This window comes from Lacerta agilis, chromosome 11 (assembly GCF_009819535.1).
Source record: "Lacerta agilis isolate rLacAgi1 chromosome 11, rLacAgi1.pri, whole genome shotgun sequence".
Lineage (NCBI taxonomy): Eukaryota > Metazoa > Chordata > Lepidosauria > Squamata > Lacertidae > Lacerta > Lacerta agilis.
In genome coordinates, this window is record NC_046322.1 from 2,679,257 (window position 1) to 2,702,943 (window position 23,687).

Consider the following 23,687-nt stretch of genomic DNA (forward strand, 5'->3'; position numbering starts at 1 on the left):
CGCCCTCCCGTCACGGCGACGCCTGGCCCGCCTGCTCCGCCCTCCGCGTGGCTGCTTTGAAAAGGATTCCGCCCGACAGGGGCCGCTCAGAACAGGGGCCGCTCCAATCGCCGCCACCACCTCCCGCCGCCTTTATTATCCCGACTCTTCTCTCTCTCTCTCTCTCTCTCTCTCTCTCTCTCTCTCAATAACTCGCAAAGCCCAGCTCCTTCTTCTCCCCGCCCTAACGCCACCCTCATTGGCACGTTCCCCTCAAACAGGAACAGGCATCGCGGCGGCTCATTGGCCGGATGAAGCGTCGCTCTCCCGTGCCCGCCTCCCGCCTTCATCCTCAGTGGCTACCTCGGCGGTAAGGCCCTGGCTCCGAGCCTATGCGCCAAGGCGGGCGATCTGTCATGCCAATCGGCACGCCGAGGTGGTAAAAGCTCAGCCCTCCCCACACGCTTATTGGTGTGAAGAAGTCGCTTCCTCTCTCTGGGAGTGGTCAAGGTGGACAACAATCTTGGGGCTGTCCTCGGGAACCCCGAGAGGGCTGAGAAAGACCACCCAGCTGTTCAACGTTGATGCGGATTATTCATGGGTTTTTTGGCCCTTTTTTTTGCCGATAACCATTTAATTATTATTGAAAGGGCATTGAAAGGGGGCATGCCGGAGCCGCGGGAGACCTGTCAGAGAGCCGCATGCGGCTCCGGAGCCGCAGGTTGCTGACCCCCGCTTTAGTTGATGATTAGCAGAATGAAAAAACGAAAGTTGCCACAAGGAGGTTTCCGTTCCTGGATAAAGTTTTTGCTCTTTGTGTGTGTGTGCAGTGAGATAGCAAGACCAGGAGCAGAGGCAGCCTAGCTCACTCTCCCACCCTGCTTCCCCTTTACAGACGCGTCTTGGCTTGAAATGGAAGATTCGGGAGAGCCCCTCGAAGATGCCCTCCTCTTTGCCCTGGACAACCTCTCCGAGGAGAACTTCAAGAGGTTCAAGAACAAGCTCTGCTTCCTGAAGATGGAGGGCGGAGCCAAAATCCCCCGGAACAAGCTGGAAACCGCAGACACAATGGATACTGTATGGCTCCTCTTGGATGCCTATGGCCAGGATGGGGCCTGGGAAGTGGCCGTTGCCATCCTCAAGGCGGTCAGCTTGCGGGATTCGGCCACCAGGCTCCAGAAATGGAAACGGAACGGTAAGAGGCTTGCACTCTGCTTACTAAGGCTGTAATCTTGTGTGTGCGCTTTCCTAACTAAGCTTCACCTGTTGGTTTTCTGGCCGCCATGCCAGAAGGAGGGAAAGGCAGCATTTGGGTCAGAGGCAGTCATAGGTAGGCAGCCCCACTAGAGCACTGGGGCCTGTGGTGGATTTCCTCAATAACCACACTATTGTGATGTTTAAGGCAACTTTTTCTTGGTTATGGCAGTGGCTGCTTGGGGAATGCATGAAAGTAGAGTCCACAGGCCTATCATTTATAAAGGCTTATACGTCAGACCTCTGGTTGCGAACGGGATCCGTTCCGGAGCCCCGCTCTCAACATGAGCAGCGTGCAACCTGAAGCGCCGCATGTGCGCAACGCAGTTCGGCGCTTCTGTGCATGTGCAAACCGCCGAACCTGGGAGTAACCCATTCCGGTACTTCCGGGTTTGGTGCATTCGTAACCCGTGACGAACGCAACACGCAGCGTTTGTATCCAGAGGTATGAGTGTACAGAGGTGTTCCCTCATCTTAGCTTTACACCTGCGTAGAAATGAAGTCATGTTCTCAGAGGAGAAGCTGGATGCCCTATTGGAAATATTAATATCGCGCAGCTTGAAGTGACCAGATGCATCAAAACCAACTCCTTTTTGAATAAAAATTGTCTAGACCCATTTGTTGGATCCAAACATTTACTTGCAGAACTTTCTTCAAAACAAAACTAAGATACATCCAAACCGTTCCATAAAACTTAACCCAAGCATCAGCTCAGCATCTTCTTAGAAATAAAAGAACTTATAATCAGAGCTGACAAACATAGCTCTCTCTCGCACAGGGTCCATTAGCCTGCATTGCAGCCCCTAAGGCTGTTTTTCTGCTGGAGAGGCAACTTACTCCCACAGATCTTGGGAACAAAAGAACTAAAGGCAACTCCCTTCAAAATAGCCATTTGCAATTCAATACCTTAATCACCTGATCTAAGGTTAAACACTCACTTGTTAGCTACTAGAGAACGATAACAGTTAATTATCAACCCATCATGGACCTCAGAACTTAGCATACTCCAGTAGAATCTCCTCGTGTTAAAGCATGGGTAGGCAAACTAAGGCCCAGGGGCTGGATCCGGCCCAATCGCCTGTGGCCTGTGGACGGTCCGGGAATCAGCATGTTTTTACATCAGTAGAATGTGTGCTTTTATTTCAAATGCATCTCTGGGTTATTTGTGGGGCATAGGAATTCGTTCATAAATTTTTTCCCAAAATATAGTCCGGCCCTCCACAAGGTTTGAGGGACAGTGGACCGGCCCCCTGCTGAAAAAGTTTGCTTATCCCTGTGCTAAACCTTCAGTAATACACACAGGGATTCTCCATTTCAGTGTCAATTAAACAATTATACTTAACATGCCCAATTCAGCGCCTCCTCTCTATCAGGCAAGCTCAAGGCTGAGCTTCTCTTGCACAAACATTCTTGACACCATCTTAACATAGCCTTGAGTAAGCAGATTCTCCTAACAATATCCTTTCACACACACTTTTTTCACATCTCTTCCCATGCAGGCTCTTTGTCAAAGCATATGCTATAATTCCCACTTCCAGGCCCATGCAAGAGTCTCCCAAATGCCAAAGGGGCTCAAAAATGGGAAGGGTGGAGCAGGATAACACCACGTGGCCTCAAAAAGACCAAACCCTCCGTTGCAGGTTAGAAACAGTTGATTGCCTATGGATGCCGCTGAGAGTCTCTCTTCTTTCTTTTCCCTGATCGTGGATGTTGCCAGGATCTGGCATTGCCAGGTTGGGCGGTGGGACGGCTGTCAGGCAGAACTTGGCAATAGGCCACGGTGGTGTTCCGGGCACGCTAATGGCTCCAAATTTCTGTCTCTTTCAGGGCAATGCCAGGAGAAATGCCCTCTTCAGACCTCCTGACTTTGCTGAGTACCTGTGAGCGGCAAAGTCAAATTGGACTGGGGCATTCTATTGTTCTCCCCGCTCCCCTGGTGCCACTCAGCCAGCCAGCCAGCCAGCCAGCCACCTTGATCACTTCCATCTACCCGTATTTTTCGCTCCATAAGGCGCACATGACCATTTTGTTGTTGTTGTTCAGTCATGTCCGACTCTTCGTGACCCCATGGACCAGAGCACGCCAGGCACGCCTATCCTTCACTGCCTCTCGCAGTTTGGCCAAACTCATGTTGGTAGCTTTGAGAACACTGTCCAACCATCTCATCCTCTGTCGTCCCCTTCTCCTTGTGCCTTCCATCTTTCCCAACATCAGGGTCTTTTCCAGGGAGTCTTCTCTTCTCATGAGGTGGCCAAAGTATTGGAGCCTCAGCTTCAGGATCTGTCCTTCCAGTGAGCACTCAGGGTTGATTTCTTTGAGAATGGATAGGTTGGATCTTCTTGCTGTCCATGGGACTCTCAAGAGTCTCCTCCAGCATCATAATTCAAAAGCATCAATTCTTCGGCAATCAGCCTTCTTTATGGTCCAGCTCTCACTTCCATACTTCACTACTGGGAAAACCATAGCTTTAACTATACGGACCTTTGTCGGCAAGAAAAAAAATATTCTGAATCAAATGTTGTAGGAGATGAGTTTTAAGTGGGGAGGGAAGGAAAAACACTGAAGGGACAAGGAGCACGTGTGGTTTGTGTGGAGAAGGAGGTGGCTAAGGATGCAGGAGAGGGGTTTAAGGGGAGGGAGGAAAGGAAGGCAAAAGTTCTCCCCCCCCCCCGCTCCCAAGCCAGCCCCACCTGCATGTTTTCCAGCTGCCTGTGCGTCCCTGGCATGCTTCCCTGTAGGCAGCTGAAGCAGCACCGGAGCACAGAGAGGAGGAGGAGGTGGCAGTGGCAGCTGCTGGTTGCGCTCCTAGCCACTGGATTCGTTGCGTTTGTCTGCCACCTGTCTCCTTGCTCAGTCAGGGCATCTGCTTGCTGCGAGGTGATGCTGCCACAGCCAGCGCCGAGCAACGGAAGGGGAGAGGATCGTGTCCGCCTGCTAATTGCTTCCTTGCCGCGTCACCTCGCAGCAAGCAGACGCGCTGAGCAAGGGGAATGGGCCATCGCCGGCCCGATCCGAACAAACACAGCAACCGAAAGCACAAGAGGGTGGGCTGTGTGGCGGAATAAGGCCTGATTCATCATGGGTTAACCTATCACTCCCATGTTAGGTAGGTGTTCCCTGGGAGGCGGAGCTACTGGGCATTCTAAAAGGAGGGGGAACAACCTAGAAAGGCAGTTGGGGGTTTGGCAGTTGGGTGTGGAGGTTTAGAAAGAGAAACTGCGAGGTTAGGCTTTGGGGAATGGGAGGAAAGGTCATTTACCATTGCTAACGGGATGCAGGAAAGATTGTAACTGAGCTGAATTATATAAGAAGATTTGTACCAGTACTGACTCAAGATATCCATGTTTTCAAGTTACCTTAATAAAGTTAAAAGTGTTTAAACGTTCGCTGACTGTGGCAGTGCGTCAGTACCTCTAGAGGTGTGGTTGAGGGGGAAAGCACGAGAGGTTTCCTTGAGGTAAAAGGGACGGGTGGCTTATTTACCTAACACACAGAGGACTGGGCAGGGAAGCCAAAGGTGCCACGCAGTTGCCAGAACGAAAGGGCAAGCTGCAGCAGTTTGGGAACCCAGGGCGGGAGATCCCAAGGTGGCAGGAGTTTCACTTTAAGAACGTAAAGCACTGAGGTACCCCAGAGACACTCCCATATAACCAATGAAGGATTCATCCTAGTGGACAGTGAAAGCTAGGGAGAGTCACGGTTGGGGAAGAATCGAAAAGGGGAGGGAGTGGGATCCCTCACATTTATTGGTGGCAGCGTCGTGATCCGTAAACAACACCCACACGCCTGTTTAGTTGAGAATCAGACAACTGTATTTTTTCTGTCAGAAAAATGGCTCACCTGAGGAAAGCTAGGGAAGCTAAGGGTGATGAGAGACCCGATGAGGCGGAAACCAGAGAGAACCCTAATGTAGAGTTAGAGATGATGAAAATGAAGTTAGAGATGACCAGAATTGAAGCTGAAAAAGAGAAAAATAAATTGGAAGCTGAAAAAGAGAAAAATAAATTGGAAGCTGAAAAAGAGAAAAATAAATTGGAAGCTGAGAAAGAGAAGGAGCGTTTAGCTTCAGAAGAACGGGTACAATTAGCCAAGGTTGAGGCAGAACGGGAGAGATTCGCCATGGAGAGAGAATTGCAGTTGGGAAGACTGAGGCTGGAGGAGATACGGCTAAGAGCAAAATTATCTCAGAGCCAAGATAGTAATGAAGTCACATTCTTTACGCCTTCACAGAAAAATAAACTGTGGCAAGCTGGGGAAGGAAAGGAAAGACAAGAACCCAATCCTGTCAGACAATCCGGGTCTGATAAGCCACTTCAAAAGAAAATTACGTGTTTCTTTTGTGAAAGTGAAGATCACATACGAGCTAAATGTCCTCTAGTGGTCAAAGCACAAACTGCAGCTGCTGTTGCGAAGCCAGTAAAACTGTTACTTCAAACAGATACTAAAAACCTTCCGCAGACACCAGTCCAGGAGCCAACGTATAGTCAAACAGAGGCTTCTGCAAAAGTTATGCAGGTCTGGAGAGCTGAGGAAGAGGTTAATAAGGAATTTATGGAGACTGTCAGAGTAAATGGACAAGAGTTAGTGGGACTACAGGACTCTGAGTCGGAAGTTACTCTGATGAGACCTAGTTGTATTCCTAAGGAACAATATCTCTCAAACCAATCTTACAGCATAAAAGGTATATGGGGACCAGAGTTTGAGGTGCAGGTAGCAGAAGTAAATATTCAGTATCCAGATTTTAATGGCAAGTGGACAGTGGGTATTTGGGATGATCTGGAGGTTCCTGTCCTGATAGGCAACGACCTAGCCAACCGGAGACCTCAAATACATGCTATCCCAAGAGCGAAACCAGAAGCCCTTGTGGGTTCAAATCCTGCCATTAATGCACCAACCACAGAGCCTGTGGGAGAGGAAGTACTGATTACGCTACCGAATGCACAGGAATCTAGCACCCAGTTTTTAGTGGAACAGGGGGAAGATGAATCTCTGAGAGACTTGTGGGATGAGGTGCAGGGTCTTGACTCTGAAGTGACTTTAGAGAATCCCTGCCTGTTTACTGCAATAGAAGGGAGACGTCATAGAATAGCCAAAAGGAGCAAAGGTGCAGCCAAGTGGAAAATGAAAATAGCCAAAAGGAGAAAAGGTGCAGCCAAGTGGAAAATGAAAATAGCCAAAAGGAGAAAAGGTGCAGCCAAGTGGAAAATGAAAATAGCCAAAAGGAGAAAAAGTGCAGCCAAATGGAAAATGGAAAAAAAAAGTTGGTTTTGCCCCGGAAATACCGACTACAAGTTTTACAGTTGGCACTGGAGTCACCCATGACTGCTTATCTAGGCATTAATAAAACCAGAGACAGAATAAAAGCGTGGTTTTATTGACCCGGAATGGGACTGGAAAGGAACCCATTGGGAATGCGGACGTCTTAACCTATCTTCAGGATCTACAAAGTGATTTACAGGAACTTAAGGAACTATCATCCTGTAATTTAAAAAGAGCACAACAGAAAAGATGGTACGACGCACACGCAGAGATCGGAATTTCCAAACTGGTGACCAAGTCCTGGTGTTGAGACCCAGACGACAGCGGAAGGTCGAGGTTTCCTGGGACGGACTCTTTAGAGTGATAGCAAATGTTATTCCAAATTAGAAATGTGTATAAGTGCCAAATTAGTTGTTATGGTGGAAATAAGATACAGGAAAAGGTAAATTATTTGTTAAGTTATGTTGCAACATAGAAGTTGTGTACAAAAGGGAAATACTAGGTTGTTGGTTTTGATTAAGCTCCAATACATTGCTTCGGCATTGTTTAAAGTGTATAACTATGCCTATGCAATGACTTTGGGGGTGGGACGAATGTGGCGGAATAAGGCCTGGTTCATCATGGGTTAACCTATCACTCCCATGTTAGGTAGGTGTTCCCTGGGAGGCGGAGCTACTGGGCATTCTAAAAGGAGGGGGAACAACCTAGAAAGGCAGTTGGGGGTTTGGCAGTTGGGTGTGGAGGTTTAGAAAGAGAAACTGCGAGGTTAGGCTTTGGGGAATGGGAGGAAAGGTCATTTACCATTGCTAACGGGATGCAGGAAAGATTGTAACTGAGCTGAATTATATAAGAAGATTTGTACCAGTACTGACTCAAGATATCCATGTTTTCAAGTTACCTTAATAAAGTTAAAAGTGTTTAAACGTTCGCTGACTGTGGCAGTGCGTCAGTACCTCTAGAGGTGTGGTTGAGGGGGAAAGCACGAGAGGTTTCCTTGAGGTAAAAGGGACGGGTGGCTTATTTACCTAACACACAGAGGACTGGGCAGGGAAGCCAAAGGTGCCACGCAGTTGCCAGAACGAAAGGGCAAGCTGCAGCAGTTTGGGAACCCAGGGCGGGAGATCCCAAGGTGGCAGGAGTTTCACTTTAAGAACGTAAAGCACTGAGGTACCCCAGAGACACTCCCATATAACCAATGAAGGATTCATCCTAGTGGACAGTGAAAGCTAGGGAGAGTCACGGTTGGGGAAGAATCGAAAAGGGGAGGGAGTGGGATCCCTCACAGGCTGTAAGTGTTGATTAGTTCAAATATCAAGGTTCATTATTATTCCACAAAATGTATACCTCTTTAAAAAGTTACTGTAAATCTCATCACCTAGCTTTGCAGATGTGAGGGAGTTAAGCAGGTGTTGTTAATTGAGCTGCAAATATCGTATATAAGGAGCGTTTTGTACTCCTCTCTGTACCCTGGTGGGTGGGTCACTGGTTGGGTCATGGTTTGTGGGATTTTGTAATCTTAGTATAACTTCTATTATTATAATTTCTTTTTCCTATAATTAAAAACCAAGCAAAGGACCTGTTTTTGCATCCTCTTAATTATTTTAAATACATGTAGTTTCCTCAGCATATCTTCTGCGCAGCAGTTGCTCCACTGAATTTTCATAACTGTAAGACCCTGAGGCAGAGGGCAGGAAAGGAATTCAGTGCAGCTGTGCGCTCCCTGCCAGAAAGGGACAAGAGCAAAAGAAGAGGAGCAGAGGCTGACTTTAACCACCCAGTTAAAACCGTACGCGGCAGGGAGTGCAAAACAAAATAGGAGTCGCAATTGAATCCTTAGGAAGGCGCTACAATAATTAGGCAAGGGGAACAGGGCTGGTGAACAGACGGTAGCCTTGGGATGCCGTACTGCGATCGAGAGGCTCCACACACAAGGACACTCAGACGCCCAAATCTCCCCTTTAACCATGCGCTCTCCCGTGCAGCAACACAACTCACATGCTTCCACCCCCCCCCAAAATATGCCCGATACAGGAACCCCAGCAGCCTCCTCTCTGCAGCCTTCCCTCCTCCGTGACGCACGATCCGATTTTCGCCTCTGCACTCGGGCAATTCGGCTCCAGGGACCACACATTCACGGTCCTGAGAGATCTACATTGGCTCCCAGTACGTTTCCGAGCACAATTCAAAGTGTTGGTGCTGACCTTTAAAGCCCTAAACGGCCTCGGTCCTGTATACCTGAAGGAGCGTCTCCACCCCAATCATTCAGCCCGGACACTGAGATCCAACACCCAGGGCCTTCTGGCTGTTCCCTCACTGCGAGAAGCAAAACTACAGGGAACCAGGCAGAGGGCCTTCTCGGTAGTGGCGCCCGCCCTGTGGAACGCCCTCCCATCAGAGGTCAAGGGAATAAACAACTACCTGACGTTCAGAAAATACCTGAAGGCAGCCCTGTTTAGGGAAGTTTTTAAACTGTGATATTTTAAATGTATTTTAATATTTGATGGAAGCCGCCCAGAGTGGCTGGGGAGACCCAGCCAGATGGGCAGGGTACAAATAATAAATTATTATTATTATTATTATTAGATGCACAGACATTTCCCCTTACTTTTTAGGAGGAAACAAGTGTGTCTTATGGAGCGAAAAATATGGTATATATTGAGGAAATTCACTGGCCGATATCCCTACATCCCCTACAGCATTCAGCTTGTTTCCCTCTCCTGGCTTTCTTGGAGCTACTGTATTTTCCCATGTATTAGACGAGGTTTTTTGGCTCAAAAATCATGTCAAAAACTAGGGCCATCCAATACATGGATAGTGGCATGGGAGGGGGGGGGAGAAGTGGCACGCCCGCCAGCCAGCTGGTTGGTGGGAGCGCAACCTCCCCCAATGCCACAGCAGATGGGAAACAATCTAGGGAGTGTTTCCTGCCCACAGCTGCATGGGGGGAGAAGCTCAACAACTTTGGGCCATCTCCCCTCATTTTCTTAAAACTGAGCCCCCCAAAATAGGGGGGTCTTATACATGGGGGGGTCTCATAGACGGAAAAATAAAAGAACTTATTTCCCCATCCTGTGGCCCCTCCCCTGACACCGCTCTCATTGTGTGATTGCGCTAGATCGCAGGAAGAAATACAAAAGCTGTATCCGAGAGAGCTTCGGGGGCATTCCTGAATGTGACTCCCCTTCTACTGGCCAAGTGGTGAGCCTCCCCCAAAGATACACAGAGCTGCTCGTCCGCAGGAAACGGGATCCTCAACAGAGAGCCCACGAGGTTGCGGGCGTGGAGAGGAAGCACCGGGAGGTTCACCAAGGAGATGGGCCGGAAGAAGTCGGCATGGAGAATTTGTTTGGTCCAGACGCTCAGGGGGAAAGCTCCAGAACCGTTGTGCTGCTTGGACCCGCTGGAGTGGGGAAGACCACAGCCCTGCGGAAGATAATGCTGGACTGGGCATCTGGCAAGCTCTGGCAGGAGAGGTACGAGCATGTCTTTTACATCTCCTGCAAAGCAGCGGACTATAGCAAGGGACCCATGACCGTAGCTGAGCTGCTACTCAACAGCTGCCCTCCAGGGACATTCCTAGCAGAGGATGTCTTCATGAACCAAGACAGCATCCTCGTCCTCATCGACGGCTTTGATGAGCTGGAGATCAGCAGGCTTCCAGGTGACGTTACATGCAGCGACCTCCACAAAAAGCAGGCTGCCGTGTCTTGGGTGATGGGTCTGCTCAGAAGGAGGCTTCTTCCCAAATGCCATCTCCTTGTAGCTACGAGGCCCGTGGCTTTAGGGGCACTACTGCCATGCTTGAGGTCTCCATGGTTCGTGGAAGTGTTGGGATTCCGACCGGCTCAGAGGGAGGAATATTTCCAACGCTTCTTTGAGGCCAAGGAAGACGCCACTCTTGCCTTTGAAATTGTGAGAAGGAATGAAACTCTGTTCAGCTTATGCTTCCTCCCTGCTCTGTGCTGGATTTTCTGCACCGCCTTCAGGCGGAAACCCCGAAAGGAGCTCCTTAACGCTATCCCGGAGACTGCGACAGTCACAGAAATCCACCTGCAGCTCCTCTTCAGCTTCTTGGGCTGCAACTCGAAGCTGAGCAACTTGAAAGCCCTCTGCTCCTTAGCCAAGGATGGAGTGCTCCATAAGAAGGTGAGCTTTGGTGAAGAAGAGCTGAAAGAACATGGCGTGGGCTGTTCCGACTCGGAAACCCTTTCTGTCCTCCGTAAAGATGCCCATGGGGCAATAACTTACAGCTTTGTTCACTTAAGTTTCCAGGAGTTATTTGCTGCCTTGTTCTACCTGCTGGACCCAGATGGGGACTCCGGCAACTCATCATTCAGGATCATGGACGAGGGACTGGGAAACAAGAAAGAATGCAGAGGTAACTATTTCACGCTCGTGCGATTCCTCTTTGGCCTCTCCAGTGCAAAGAGGATGGACCTCCTGCAAGAAGTATGGGGTTGCCAGGTGTCCAGGACCAAGCTCTGGCAGGAGATGCTGAGATGGGTGGAGCAGGAAGCAACCTGTCAGTCCTTTGGGAGAGGGGAGCAACTCCTGGAGCTCTACCACTGTGTCTACGAGACGGAGGACCCTCAGTTTGCCCAGAGCATCCTGAGACACGTCCATGACTTGGACCTCCGAGACCTGCTCTTCTCCAAGCTGGATTTTGCTGCTCTTTCGTTTTGCCTAACAGCTTCTCCGTCTCTCTGCTCGCTTCGTCTCTCTGGCTACGAGTTGGGGCCCACAGCATTCCGCCAGCTCTTGCCAGGACTGCTGAAGCCCTCGGAGATCCGGTAAGTGCATCTGAAAGACCCACCAATGATCCTTGTTGGCTCAATGGGACTTAAGTAGGGTGGCCCTCTGTCCAGAATAGGGGCCCACCTCGTGGCTCAGTGAGTTTAGCCACCCAGGGCTCAAATTAGAGGGACGGCCCTACCATTGAGCAGAGTGAGGCAACTGCTTTGGGTGGCAGAAGCTTGGGAGATGGGAAGCAATGGCTACTCTTTTACAAGGCTACAGTGAGCCACTATTTTGGCTGAAGTTGCAGGGATTCAGAGATGGGGCTTGCGGTTTCCGTTAGCAGCCTTTCCCCCTCACAACCGAACCATGACTGGATAGCTCAGTTGGTTAGAGCGTGGTGCTGATAACGCTAAGGTTGCAGGTTCGATCCCTGTATAGGACAGCTCCATATTCCTGCATCACAGGGGGGCTAGGCTAGATGTTCCTCAGGGTCCCTTCCAACATACGTTTGTAAACATATGATTCTATGGCTGGCTGCCCCAAAACAGAGGCCCTTACCAGGAGAAAAGGCTCCCAGCTCCATCAAACCAGAAAACCAAAGACCACTTCCAAAGGTTTATATTAACTTGTGGATCACTTAATGGGAACATTTTATAGATGTATACTGATATTAGTTGCAGTGTGTGTATGGGAATATAGATTTTCATTATTATTTTTTGGGAGTCTCCAGGGAAATAGAGGGTATAAACAAACAAACAAACAAACAAACAAACAAATTGAATGCTTAGACATATGCAATGCAGCTGTCTCCAGCCTGCTGCCTCTAGATTTTTTTGGACACCCACCATCCCTGAATCTCTGTCTTTAGTTGTGTTTCCGGCATTGCAGGTGGGGTTGGACTAGATGACCCCTGGGGTTCCTTCTGTCATGTGACAAAGACGCATGAGAGCAGGAACAGCTGTTGATGCCTTAATATGCCAAGAACAAAAGATTAAAGGTCTGCTTGAACAGCTAGAAATGCAGAATTGCCATGCTGTGCAAACTCCTATGAGTTAAAAGCACAACCACATTTAAAATGCCACAGCACATGAACCTCAAACAGCAGCAGACTATTTATTTTAAAAGCAGCAATGTTTTGGGTTTGGGGGTTGTTGTTTTTTAAAGGAAGCCCCCACTAAAATGGTCCACACCAGGGGTCGCCAGTAAGATGCCCTCAAGATGTTGGACAGCAAATCTCCTCAGTCCCAGCCAGCCTGGCCAACGGCAAAGGATGATGGGATCTGGAGTCCAGCAACATCTTGATGGCATCATCATTTTGAACACCTCAAGCCGAGGCTGCTGCTTTTAGCAGTTGAATTGCAATCGCTGTCTGATCATACCTGCATGAATGGGCATTTTGTTGGTTTTTAGCAGGTTAGCTCAGCTTTTTACTCTATCCGTCTCTGTCGAGACTGTTGGGTGAGAAGCAGGGACCAAGCCGGAATACCTGCTTTAAGGGCACAAAGGACATTATTAGCTGAGCCCACTACCCCTTGGGGTTGTCTGTGATGAGACTTCATTGAGGGATGAACTAGGAATAATCCCTTTTAATACACTGTCCTTTGGGGTTTGTTTGTTTCTTTAATTCATAGAGCTTCTATATTTTATTAACATGGGGGAAATGATGAAGCATATTTTAAGCCCTGTAGCTGGGATGCCAGGAAATACACAGAGGAGCTCACACTACCGTTAATCCTTTCGCCAAATCCTCCTGCTTTCGGTTTTCTCCAGGCTGAACCGCTGTGAGCTCCTATCTGCTGCAGGCCAAGATCTTTCCTCTGTCGCCGTGGCTAATCAGTGTCTGACCGGTCTGGATCTGGGTGAAAATCCACTGGGTGATTTGGGCGTGATCCACTTATGCCATGGGCTTCTCGATCCACACTGTCAACTACGGAGTCTCCGGTACGTGGCTCTCTCTTCTGCAGCATTAAAACAGAGACACCCAGACACGCCCTTCCTTTGATGCTGGAGGCGGCACATTGCATCCTTCCTAGTAGCCATGGGTAGCCTTATGCTTTATGAATTTCTTTCATCCCCTTTTAAATCCAACTTGACGGCCATCATTGCACCTCTTTCTGGTGACGATAAATGTCAAATGCAGAAGCATGAACGTTTTTTGCAATGCCTCTGCCTGCCTTGCCCGCAATAACAAGAAGGAAGTGCTCCCTCTTATAGTGTGTCCTATGGAACTAATTGCCACAGGATCTTGTGGTGGCTCCAGGGCCATCTCGTCATAGGGCCTCGGTGGCACGGCGCACTAGGGCACCAGGCCCCCCAAGGGGCGCCCCTGCGAGCCCGCTGGCATACCGGGCGCCCCCTCCCCAACCCTCCCCCGCCCCTACGGGCGGGCTGCAAGCCGGCTGCCCTCCGGAGCCCCAGCTGGAGCGCTGGGAAGGCCACGCAAAGCCCCGTGCCGCTCCAGCGCCACGCCCCTCATCCCCCGCTCGCCCCCCCGAGGGGCGGCCAGCGCGGGAGGGAGGCGGGCGGAGAGGCGGCATGCCGGGGGCGCCGACGGATCATTGCGCCACGGCGGCCAATCCCTTTAAGACGGCCCTGGGTGGCTCCTTGTATATATGGGTGTGATATTATAAATACTTGGGATACAGATCTAGCAGGTGCTCAAACCACATCACATCATTTCAATATCCTTAGAACCACTCCGCATGGGAGTGTCAGGCGTGGAGAGTCCTATCCCCCCCTTCAGTAACTTCACAGATAAGAATTAGCAAGCAGTTGATAGATTTATGAGGGTCGCGGGTGGTGCTGTGGGTTAAACCACAGAGCCTAGGGCTTGCCGATCAGAAGGTTGGCGGTTTGAATCCCCACGACGGGGACAGGGTGAGCTCCCATTGCTTGGTCCCTGCTCCTGCCAACACAGCAGTTCGAAAGCCTTATTTTCCCATTTTCTGGCTACTAATATTCTGGCCGCTGTTATCTCATACAGTAGTAATGTTCTTTCTGATTTTTTTAACTCATTTGGCACAATACTTAATAAAAATAATTCTGGTTTTTTTCTTAAATGTACATTTCAACAATTTCTTCAATTCGTCATAGATATTATTCCAGAATTCACTAACCTCTGAACAATGCCACCACATATACATATAAGATCCATTTTCTTTATCACATCTCCAACATAAGGGTGATCTGTTTTTATACATTTTGGCTAGCTTTTCTGGTGTTTGGTGCCATCTGTACATCATTTTTAGAACACCTTCTCTCAGAGTATAACAGGCAGCAAATTTTATATCCACCTGCCATAACCTTTCCGATTGATCCATTAGGATATTATAGCCACCTCCATTTTCTGCAGGCTACATTGCTGCAACCTGACAGCTGGCGCATGTGAGCCCCTTTCAGAGGTCCTGGCATCCAACCCGTCTCTCTCTGAGCTGGATCTGGGAGAGAACAACCTGGGCGATGAGGGGATCAGGAAGCTGTGCAAGGGGCTGAAGCACTCACAATCCAGGCTGCAAAGACTCACGTAAGTGGCTTCTTCATCATCTCTGCTAATTCCCCCAGCTCCAAGAGCTCTTCTTGCCTAACCACAACTGTGCCCTGCAAAAATCCGATCCACACACAACAAATTTCAGAGAATCGTAGAATTGTAGAGTTGTAAGGGGTGGCGCTGTGGGTTAAACCACAGAGCCTAGGGCTTGCCGATCAGAAGGTCGGTGGTTCGAATCCCCGCGACGGGGTGAGCTCCCGTTGCTCGGTCCCAGCTCCTGCCAACATAGCAGTTCGAAAGCATGAAGTGCAAGTAGATAAATAGGTACCACTCCGGCAGGAAGGTAAACGGCGTTTCCGTGTGCTGCTCTGGTTCGCCAGAAGCAGATTAGTCATGCTGGCCACATGACCCGGAAGCTGTACACCGGCTCCCTCGGCCATTAACGCGAGATGAGCGCCGTAACCCCAGAGTCGTCCATGACTGGACCTGATGGTCAGGGGTCCCTTTACCTTTACCTTTAAGGGACCACAAGGATCATCTAGCGCAGGCATGTCCAACTTCAAGTAGGTTGTGATCTACTACCCAGTATCAAAAACTGGCAGTGATCTACCACACACTCCCATTGTCATTCTTCAGCATGTGTTCCCTTCTCCCACCCCTCCGAAGTCATTTAAGTTTGTTTAATTAGTTAGTTAGTTAGTTAAGGGATATTTATTTCACAGATACAGTAGTTATGTCTGGATACCATCATGACAGATCCAAATAGTTACTAGATGGACAAGTAACTAAACAAGTGAGAAAAGTTAAGCAGATGGGCGGGGTACAAATAATAAATTATTATTATTATTATTATTATTATTATTATTATTATTATTATTATTATTATAATATTGGTTTACACAGATCTGAGAAGCCAGTTGGAGTGCCACCCCCCTCCCCCCCCCACAAACCAGCCCTTTCTCTCTTTGAGGAGCCATTCGGAGCATGCTGGGCTTCTCTCGATAGATTGATCAATCATTTGATCGACCAAAACCAATCCTGCGATCGACAGGTCGATTGTGATCAATGTGTTGGGCATGCCTGATCCAGCCCCTTGCAATGCAGGAATCGTTTGCCCAACCTGGGGCTCAAACCCACGACCCTGAGATTAAGTCACATGCACTAGCAACTGAGCTATTTGAACAAATTAAAACGGGCATAACCTTCATGTATACATTTGAAAAAGATCAACCAAAATATAACCAAACCAAACTCTTTTTGTGTGTGGCATTTATTTGGGACGTTTAGGTCGCAGTTTGTTATTTTGCCTGTTGGGGTGGGACATATTTTCTTTCCATTCAGTTTGGTCTTTCCAGGTGTCGCAAATCCCCTTCGTCTTCCTTTGCAGATTGCACCTTTGCGGTCTCACAGCCGGAGCGTGTGTGGATCTGGCCTCCGTCCTGGAATCCCACGAGAGCCTGGCAGAGCTGGGATTAGGGGGGAACAGCCTGGGAGACGAGGGTGTCCGGCACCTGTGTGCCTCACTGGCGAAGCAGCACTGCAGACTCAAGAGGCTGGAGTAAGTACCCCCCACACCCCGATCTCTCCCATCTTCAGCTTTTGTGCATGTTGTTTAGAGGTCATAGTCATTCATGCTCAAAGGGACAAACTTTAGTTCTCCAAATTTCCCGTTCAGTTTGTGATGTCAACTCAAGTCAGTTGTCTCTCCTGCCCTTCTTATCATTGACACACCCTGGTTGCCTCTAGGCTGTCAGTATTTTTTGTAGGGGGGAGGGTTGTCTTCAAGCACACACCAGAAATTTAGGTCTGTACAATTAAATTGGATCAAAGCACTCTGAGACAGGGAAACGAACTGCAAAGTGTAAGCAAAATAGAAAATTCTTTCCAGTAGCACCTTAGAGACCAACTGAGTTTGTTCTTGGTATGAGCTTTCGTGTGCATGCACACTTCTTCAGATAAAGCTCATACCAAGAACAAACTCAAGAACACGAAAGCTCATACCAAGAACAAACTCAGTTGGTCTCTAAGGTGCTACTGGAAAGAATTTTCTATTTTGTTTCGACTATGACAGACCAGCACGGCTACCCACCTGTAACTGCAAAGTGTAAGGTAAAGGTAAAGGGACCCCTGACGATTAGGTCCAGTTGCGGATGACTCTGGGGTTGCGTGCTCATCTTGCTCTATAGGCTGAGGGAGCCGGTGTTTGTCCGCAGACAGCTTCTGGGTCATGTGGCCGGCATGACTAAGCCACTTCTGGCAAACCAGAGCAGCGCACGGAAACGCCATTTACCTTCCCGCCAGAGCGGTACCTATTTATCTACTTGCACTTTGATGTGCTTTCAAACTTAGGTTGGCAGGAGCTGGGGCCGAGCAACGGGAGCTCACCCCCGTCGCGGGGATTCGAACCGCCGACCTTCTGATCGGCAAGCCCAAGAGGCTCAGTGGTTTAACCCACAGCGCCACTCGCGTCCCACCAGAAATTTAGGTCTGCACAATTAAAGTGGACCAAAGCACTGTGAGACAGGGGAACGCGCTGCAAAGTGTAGGGCGAACAAATTATTAGCAGGAAGATGCATGAACAATGCACAAGCAAATCATGGAAGGAGCCCCCTGCGAGGAGGCAGGGCATGGCAGAGAGCATCCTTCCCATGTCACAGATGAGAAACAGCTGTGCTGGCTAGGAATGATGGAGGCTGTCCTCCAAAACATCTGGAGGCTGAGCATTTGACAAAAGGCTTCACTATATCAGGGAAATAGAACCGGATTCCCTACAATATTGAACTAATTGGGAAGATTAATTTGGAATAGCTAGGAATTGCTAACTTGACCACCCTGATAAGAAGCCAAGAATTACAGTGGTACCTCGGTTCTCAAACACCTAAACAACTTGGAACCCAAACACCACAAACCCGGAAGTAAGTGTTCCAGTTTGCGAACTTTTTTTCTGAAGCTGAACATGCTCCGTTTTGAGTGCCACGCTTCTGTTTTGAGTGTTACACTGACGTCTGTCTCTTTTTGCTATTTATTTTGCGTTTTTATTTTTGCGGCTCTTTTTGTTTTGTTTTTGTGACTGTGTGGAACCCAATTCAGCTACTGATTGATTGGTTGATTGATGTGTGACTGCAGTACACTGTTTATTGCTTTCATGTTATGGATCAGTGGTCTTTGTTAAACAGTAAAATTCGTCAAAACAAAATCGAAAATTCTTTCTAGTAGCACCTTAGAGACCAACTGAGTTTGTTCCTGGTATGAGCTTTCGTGTGCATGCACACTTCTTCAGATAAAATTCGTGTTAAATCACTGTTTTAGGGGTTGTTTTTAAAAGTCTGGAACGGATTAATCCATTTTGCATGACTTTCTATGGGAATGCATGCCTTGGTTTTGGAACGCTTTGGTTTTGGAATGGACTTCCATAACAGATTAAGTTTGAGAACCAAGGTACCGCTATGAGAAGTCCTAAACAGCTGGAGTGGTTATGGGAGAGAGTTAGGACCCGAAGGCCTTGGAATTAATGGGCTTGAGGCAGCTAGGAAACTAGGTCTCTGCTGTGCTCCGGGGAGAGAAAATGGGCCCCCAGGAAGTTGTTCCCTGCAGTTTCTGGCATCAGTTTAGAGGCTTCCAGACCTCATTCAAGCTAGCCAGTTCGCATCAGCTTGGGCAGCCATGAGCCTCTTTGCCTGAAAGTTTCACCTAGCAGATGACCCAGAGTAGTCCCTCTCAGTGCAGCAACCATGGACAGAAATTTTCAAGCAGACATTTCCCTCTTGGGGGAGCCTCCTTTCTGACGGTGCGGTTTCTCTCCTTCTTCCTCCTCCCAGACTTACAATGTGGACCCTAAATCGCATCACCCGGAAAAAACTGCAGGCAGCTCAGGCTGCCCGCCCCCAGCTGATCCTGACCTCCTATTACCCACCCGGCTGTGCCGCCTTCCCTGGGGAAGAGTAATGGGATATTCACACATGACTTACCACTCGAGCACCAGCAGATTGTGTGAAACCAAAGCCAAGCGGAAAGCACCACCGATGATTGCCACCCACCAGCTGCAAATAGCCACTTGAACATTGCATGTGTGAATTGGCCCAAGGCTTCAGCAGTACTTTCTTGTGGCTGGTGACCCTGCCAGAAAACAGCCCTTCAAGCCTTAAACGGAGAGCAGCAGGCCATTGAAATGTCTGACCTACAAAGACGAGAAACCAAACCTTCCAAGCTACCCAGTGACCTGGATTTTCCAAAATCAGGTGTGGTGCCTCCTGGTAGCAAGGCAAATGTGGCTTATTTTGGGCAGCTATTGACCTTCCGGCTTATTAGGTAAAGGTAAAGGTAAAGGTAAAGGGACCCCTGACCATTAGGTCCAGTCGTGTCCGACTCTGGGGTTGTGGCGCTCATCTCGCTCTATAGGCCAAGGGAGCTGGCGTTTGTCCACAGACAGCTTCCGGGTCATGTGGCCAGCATGACTAAGCCGCTTTCTGGCGAACCAGAGCAGCGCACGGAAACGGCGTTTACCTTCCCGCCAGAGCGGTCCCTATTTATCTACTTGCACTTTGACGTGCTTTCGAACTGCTAGGTGGGCAGGAGCTGGGACCGAGCAATGGGAGCTCACTCCGTTGCAGGGATTCGAACCGCTGAACTTCTGATCAGCAAGCCCTAGACTCTGTGGTTTAACCCACAGCGCCACCTGGGTCCGGCTTATTAACATCCTTTAAAAGTCAGTGCCACATTCGAACTTGTGATTCATAAGGGAAGCCCTTCTAAGGGCAGCAGTGTAGTATGGTTAGGGATTTGAGGGCTCAGCCTGGATGATGTCCCACATCCCTTCCAATTCTTGGGAATCCTGTATTGGAGGGGGTGGAATGTGTAAGAGCAACCTTTCCAAAGCGGTCCCTTTGTCTAGGTGTCCCCACGCACCGCCGGTCACCCCGGGAGCAGCAGCGCATGGCCGAGCGAGCACCCCGCCCGTGCAGGTGGAGGGGGCGGCGGCGCATGGGCATGGCAGGAGGGACCGCCCCTTGTCACCCCCCCTCCCCTGTCACCCAGGGCATACAAGATCTGACTACAAGATCCCCAGGCGAATGAAGACTGGACAGTAAAACTGATGGAATATGCAGAACTGGATAAAATGACGGGAAGAATCCGGGACCAGAAATTCATCAAAGACTGGTTAAAGTTTACGAACTATTTGAAAAACAATTTACAGTTGAATACGCTAATAGGACTTCAAGAAGCTTTGTAGTCAATGTGTAGAAATATTATTGTAAGTATGGTAGTTAGAGTATGTATGAGATTTATGATAATGTAAGCAATGGTAGGTTAAAGAAGTATAATATTAAGATATAATTCTGAAAGCCATGTGGAAGGTCTGAGGGAAGTCATGGCTATGTTAGCCAAAATTGGAAAATGGATGCGAATGTATATTTTATTTTTTGTAGTAATTTAGTATAAAACAATAAAAAATTATTAAAAAAAAAAAAAGATCCCCAGGCGAATGGCGAATGGGTGAGGGAGCCCAGCCAACCAGTCCACCAACCCTTGCTGTTGGGAATGGACAGACAAGTCCCAGGCCCCTGTGGGGCAGTGTGAGGAGGCACCTTTCTTTGGGGTGGGGTGGGGGCAGCTCGGAGAACAGGGGCGGTGGCTGTTCAGAGGATTCTCAAGGAGAGGGGAGAAGAGAGGAGGCTGAGGGAACAGTCCCAAACGGAGGGTGTTTGAAAAGGGCGAGGGGCTGCCAGCTCTGCAGGCAAGGGGGGGACATAACTGGACTCCTGAGCCCCACAGGGGTGCCGCAGAAAGAATGTAGTCGGTCAACAAGGGAGCCCTGGTCTCTGACCTACATCATTCGTTGTCTCCCTTTCTCTCTCCCCACCCCCCAACAAAAACAGAGCGCTTCCAGGTCACCAGTTTAATAAGCATTCATCCTGATTTGTTCCTGGTGAGGTTAAATGAGGTTTCAACAAGTCTCATCCTACAGCAAATAGATGTAATTAAGTAAATAAAAAAAAATTTTTTAAAAAAGAAGGGCACAGTGGAGGCTGATGGCCTTTGGAAATGTAGTTTATTTTACATGTAATTACACCAGTGTTTGTTTGTTTGTTTTTGAGCAGGAATTCGGGGGATCTGAGTTCCCTCACCTTTCTAAAATTAAATATTTCCCCGCCCTACGGGGGCTGGAATAAATATACAACCCCCGTGCCTGAGCCTATATCTGTATCCAATAAAGCTGTGACAATTTCTAATCCAGAGCATTGTCTACTTGAGTTCATTAATCACTTAGCCACTGCCTGTGGGGATGCCACTGCGACTGGGGTCGTAATAAACAAACTAACTAACTTCGTGGCAAGTTTCTCCATCCTTTTCCCAGAAAAAAAGCACTGATTTACACCTGCAGACTTCAGTGGAAGGGGGCAGAACATTACACCCCAAGATCGGCTCTCCTTGCCCCTCTCACAGCACTTAGGCATGGGAAGGATAGCTTCTTGCATTGCCCATTGCCCTCAACGGTCCACCCCATTCCCTGGTTCCCCATTGTTTCTCGATGGCTTTGTACTTGGTGAGCCAGGCCAGGCTGGTTTGCATAAGCTAACTCAGGAACTGCTTGTCTGGCACAGTTCTGCCAGCTCGTCTTTTCCCGCCGTATCCCAAATACTACCGCTGACTAATTTCTGCCATTCACAAACAGACCCTAGATCTATGACCCCGTCTTGAAACCATCCAAGCTGGCGGCCATCATCACTGCCTCATGTGGGAGTGAGTTCCGCAGGTTACCAAGGTGCTGCACGAAGGGGAACTTCCTTTTCTGTGTCCCGAATCTTCCAGCATTCAGCTTCATTGGATGCGGATGAGTTCTATTGATATGAGAGAGGAGGGAAAACCTTCCTCTCTCCACGCAATGCATGAATCGATTTTAGAAACTTCTACCATGCCCCTTGTTGCTTGCCTTTTCTTTAAGCTAAAAAGCCCTAAACGCCACAACGTTTCCTCCTTGGCGATTTACTCCATTCCCTTTATCCTTTTCTGAACCTTTTCTAAACTCTGCAGGTTCTAATTACAGGTAGGTGGCCGTGTTGGTCTGCCGTAGTCGAAACAAAATTTGAAAAAAAATCCTTCCAGTAGCACCTTGGAGACCGACTAAGTTTGTTCTTGGTATGAGCTTTCGTGTGCATGTGGTATCTGAAGAAGTGTGCATGCACACAAAAGCTCATACCAAGAACAACTATAGTTGGTCTCTAAGGTGCTACTGGAAGGAATTTTTTTATTTTGGGAGGTGAGGCGACCAGAAACTAGACGCACAGTATTCCCAAAGCACTTTGCACCGCAGATTTCTATATGGGCAGTTTCATTTCCAGTCCCTTTTCCAGTGCTCCTCACCACCATAGAAGTGACTATTGGGGTGCCACAGGGTTCTGTCTTGGGCCCAGTCTTATTCAACATCTTCATCAATGACTTGGATGATGGGCTTGAAAGCATCCTGATCAAGTTTGCAGATGACATCAAATTGGGAGGGGTGGCTAATACCCCAGAGTACAGGATCACACTTCAAAATGACCTTCACAGATTAGAGAACTGGGCCAGAGCAAACAAGATGAATTTTAACAAGGAGAAATGTAAAGTACTACACCTGGGCAAAAAATAATGAAAGGCGCAAATACAGGATGGGTGACACCTGGCTTGAGAGCAGTACATGTGAAAAGGATCTAGGAGTCTTGGTAGACCATAAACTTGACATGAGTCAACAGTGTGATGCAGCAGCTAAAAAAGCCAATGCAATTCTGGGCTGCATCAATAGGAGTATAGCGTCTAGATCAAGGGAAGTAATAGTCCCACTGTATTCCGCTCTGGTCAGACCTCAGCTGGAGTACTGTGTCCAGTTCTGGGCACCACAGTTCAAGAAGGATACTGACAAGCTGGAACGTGTTCAGAAGAGGGCAACCAAAATGGTCAAAGGCCTGGAAACGATGCCTTAGGAGGAATGGCTTAGGGAGCTGGGTATGTTTAGCCTGGAGAAGAGAAGGTTAAGGGGTGATATGATATCTGTGTTCAAATATATAAAAGGATGTCATATAGAGGAGGGAGAAAGGTTGTTTTGTGCTGCTCCAGAGAAGCGGACACGGGGCAATGGATTCAAACTACAAGAAAGAAGATTCCACCTAAACATGAGGAAGAACTTCCTGACAGTGAGAGCTGTTCGACGATGGAATTTGCTGCCAAGGAGTGTGGTGGAGTCTCCTTCTTTGGAGGTCTTTAAGCGGAGGCTTGACAGCCATCTGTCAGGAATGCTTTGATGGTGTTTCCTGCTTGGCAGGGGGTTGGACTGGATGGCCCTTGGGGTCTCTTCCAACTCTAGGATTCTATGATCCCCTCCCCCCTCGCTTCTTTTTTCTTTTTTCCGGCTGTTGCACATCTGGAGAAAGACCACGTGCGTGTCCCGCCCCACCAACAAGACCTGGAAGGGGGGGTACCCTAACCCTGGAGGCCTCTCGACTTATCCCCCTCTTTCTCTCCCTCTCCTCTTATTTCATCTTTTCTTGCTCTTTCTTTATTGCTTCTCCTGATTTTTCCCTTTTGCTACATCATGCACATTTGCAAAAAAGAAAAAAAAGGGGGGGACCCCTGAAACGAAGAATTTTCAGTTTGGAAAGGGGGCCACTCGCAGAGAGCCTTCCTCCTCCGCCCGCGGAACTCCCCGCTTCTTCCGCGGCTGGCATCTCCCGAGCGCCCCCTGCAGGCGGCCAGCCCGCCCTGCGCATCACGCCCGTCTGCGGCAGGGGGAGGGCCACCCCGCGCCCTCGTCCAATCGCTCGTCGGGGGAGGCGGGGCTTACCTTCGCTGCCTGTCTCTCTCTCTTTCGCCCCGCCTCCTTCCGGCTCGCCGCAAGATGGCCGCCCCGCCGCGCGTGCGCAGTGCGGGAGAGCGCCGCCCTCTCGTCGCTTCCGCTCCCTGAGAGGCTAAGAAGGCGAGCGGCGGAGAGAGGCGGCCG

General features: G+C 49.0%; 1 protein-coding gene and 1 non-coding gene across 2 annotated transcripts; both read left to right on the forward strand.

The window, feature by feature from the left end:
* Window positions 1-794: 794 nt before the first annotated feature.
* LOC117055043 (NACHT, LRR and PYD domains-containing protein 3-like) lies at window positions 795-18,747 on the forward strand. Its single transcript, XM_033164371.1, has 6 exons — window positions 795-1,174; window positions 9,608-11,282; window positions 13,000-13,170; window positions 14,582-14,752; window positions 16,104-16,274; window positions 18,535-18,747. Exons 1-6 carry the CDS (start codon window positions 892-894, stop codon window positions 18,659-18,661), a joined length of 2,598 nt encoding a protein of 865 aa, XP_033020262.1. The 5' UTR covers window positions 795-891; the 3' UTR covers window positions 18,662-18,747.
* Window positions 11,598-11,671, forward strand: TRNAI-GAU. The gene has a single exon. It is a non-coding gene; the product is annotated as a tRNA-Ile (tRNA).
* Window positions 18,748-23,687: the final 4,940 nt, after the last annotated feature.

Bases quoted from the DNA above. Each gene is read 5' to 3' on its own strand.
- LOC117055043 (XM_033164371.1), top strand. From the start codon at position 892: ATGGAAGATTCGGGAGAGCCCCTCGAAGATGCCCTCCTCTTTGCCCTG. The intron at 11,283-12,999 runs GTAAGTGCATCT...GGTTTTCTCCAG, and splicing joins CTGAAGCCCTCGGAGATCCG to GCTGAACCGCTGTGAGCTCC. The intron at 13,171-14,581 runs GTACGTGGCTCT...CATTTTCTGCAG, and splicing joins TGTCAACTACGGAGTCTCCG to GCTACATTGCTGCAACCTGA.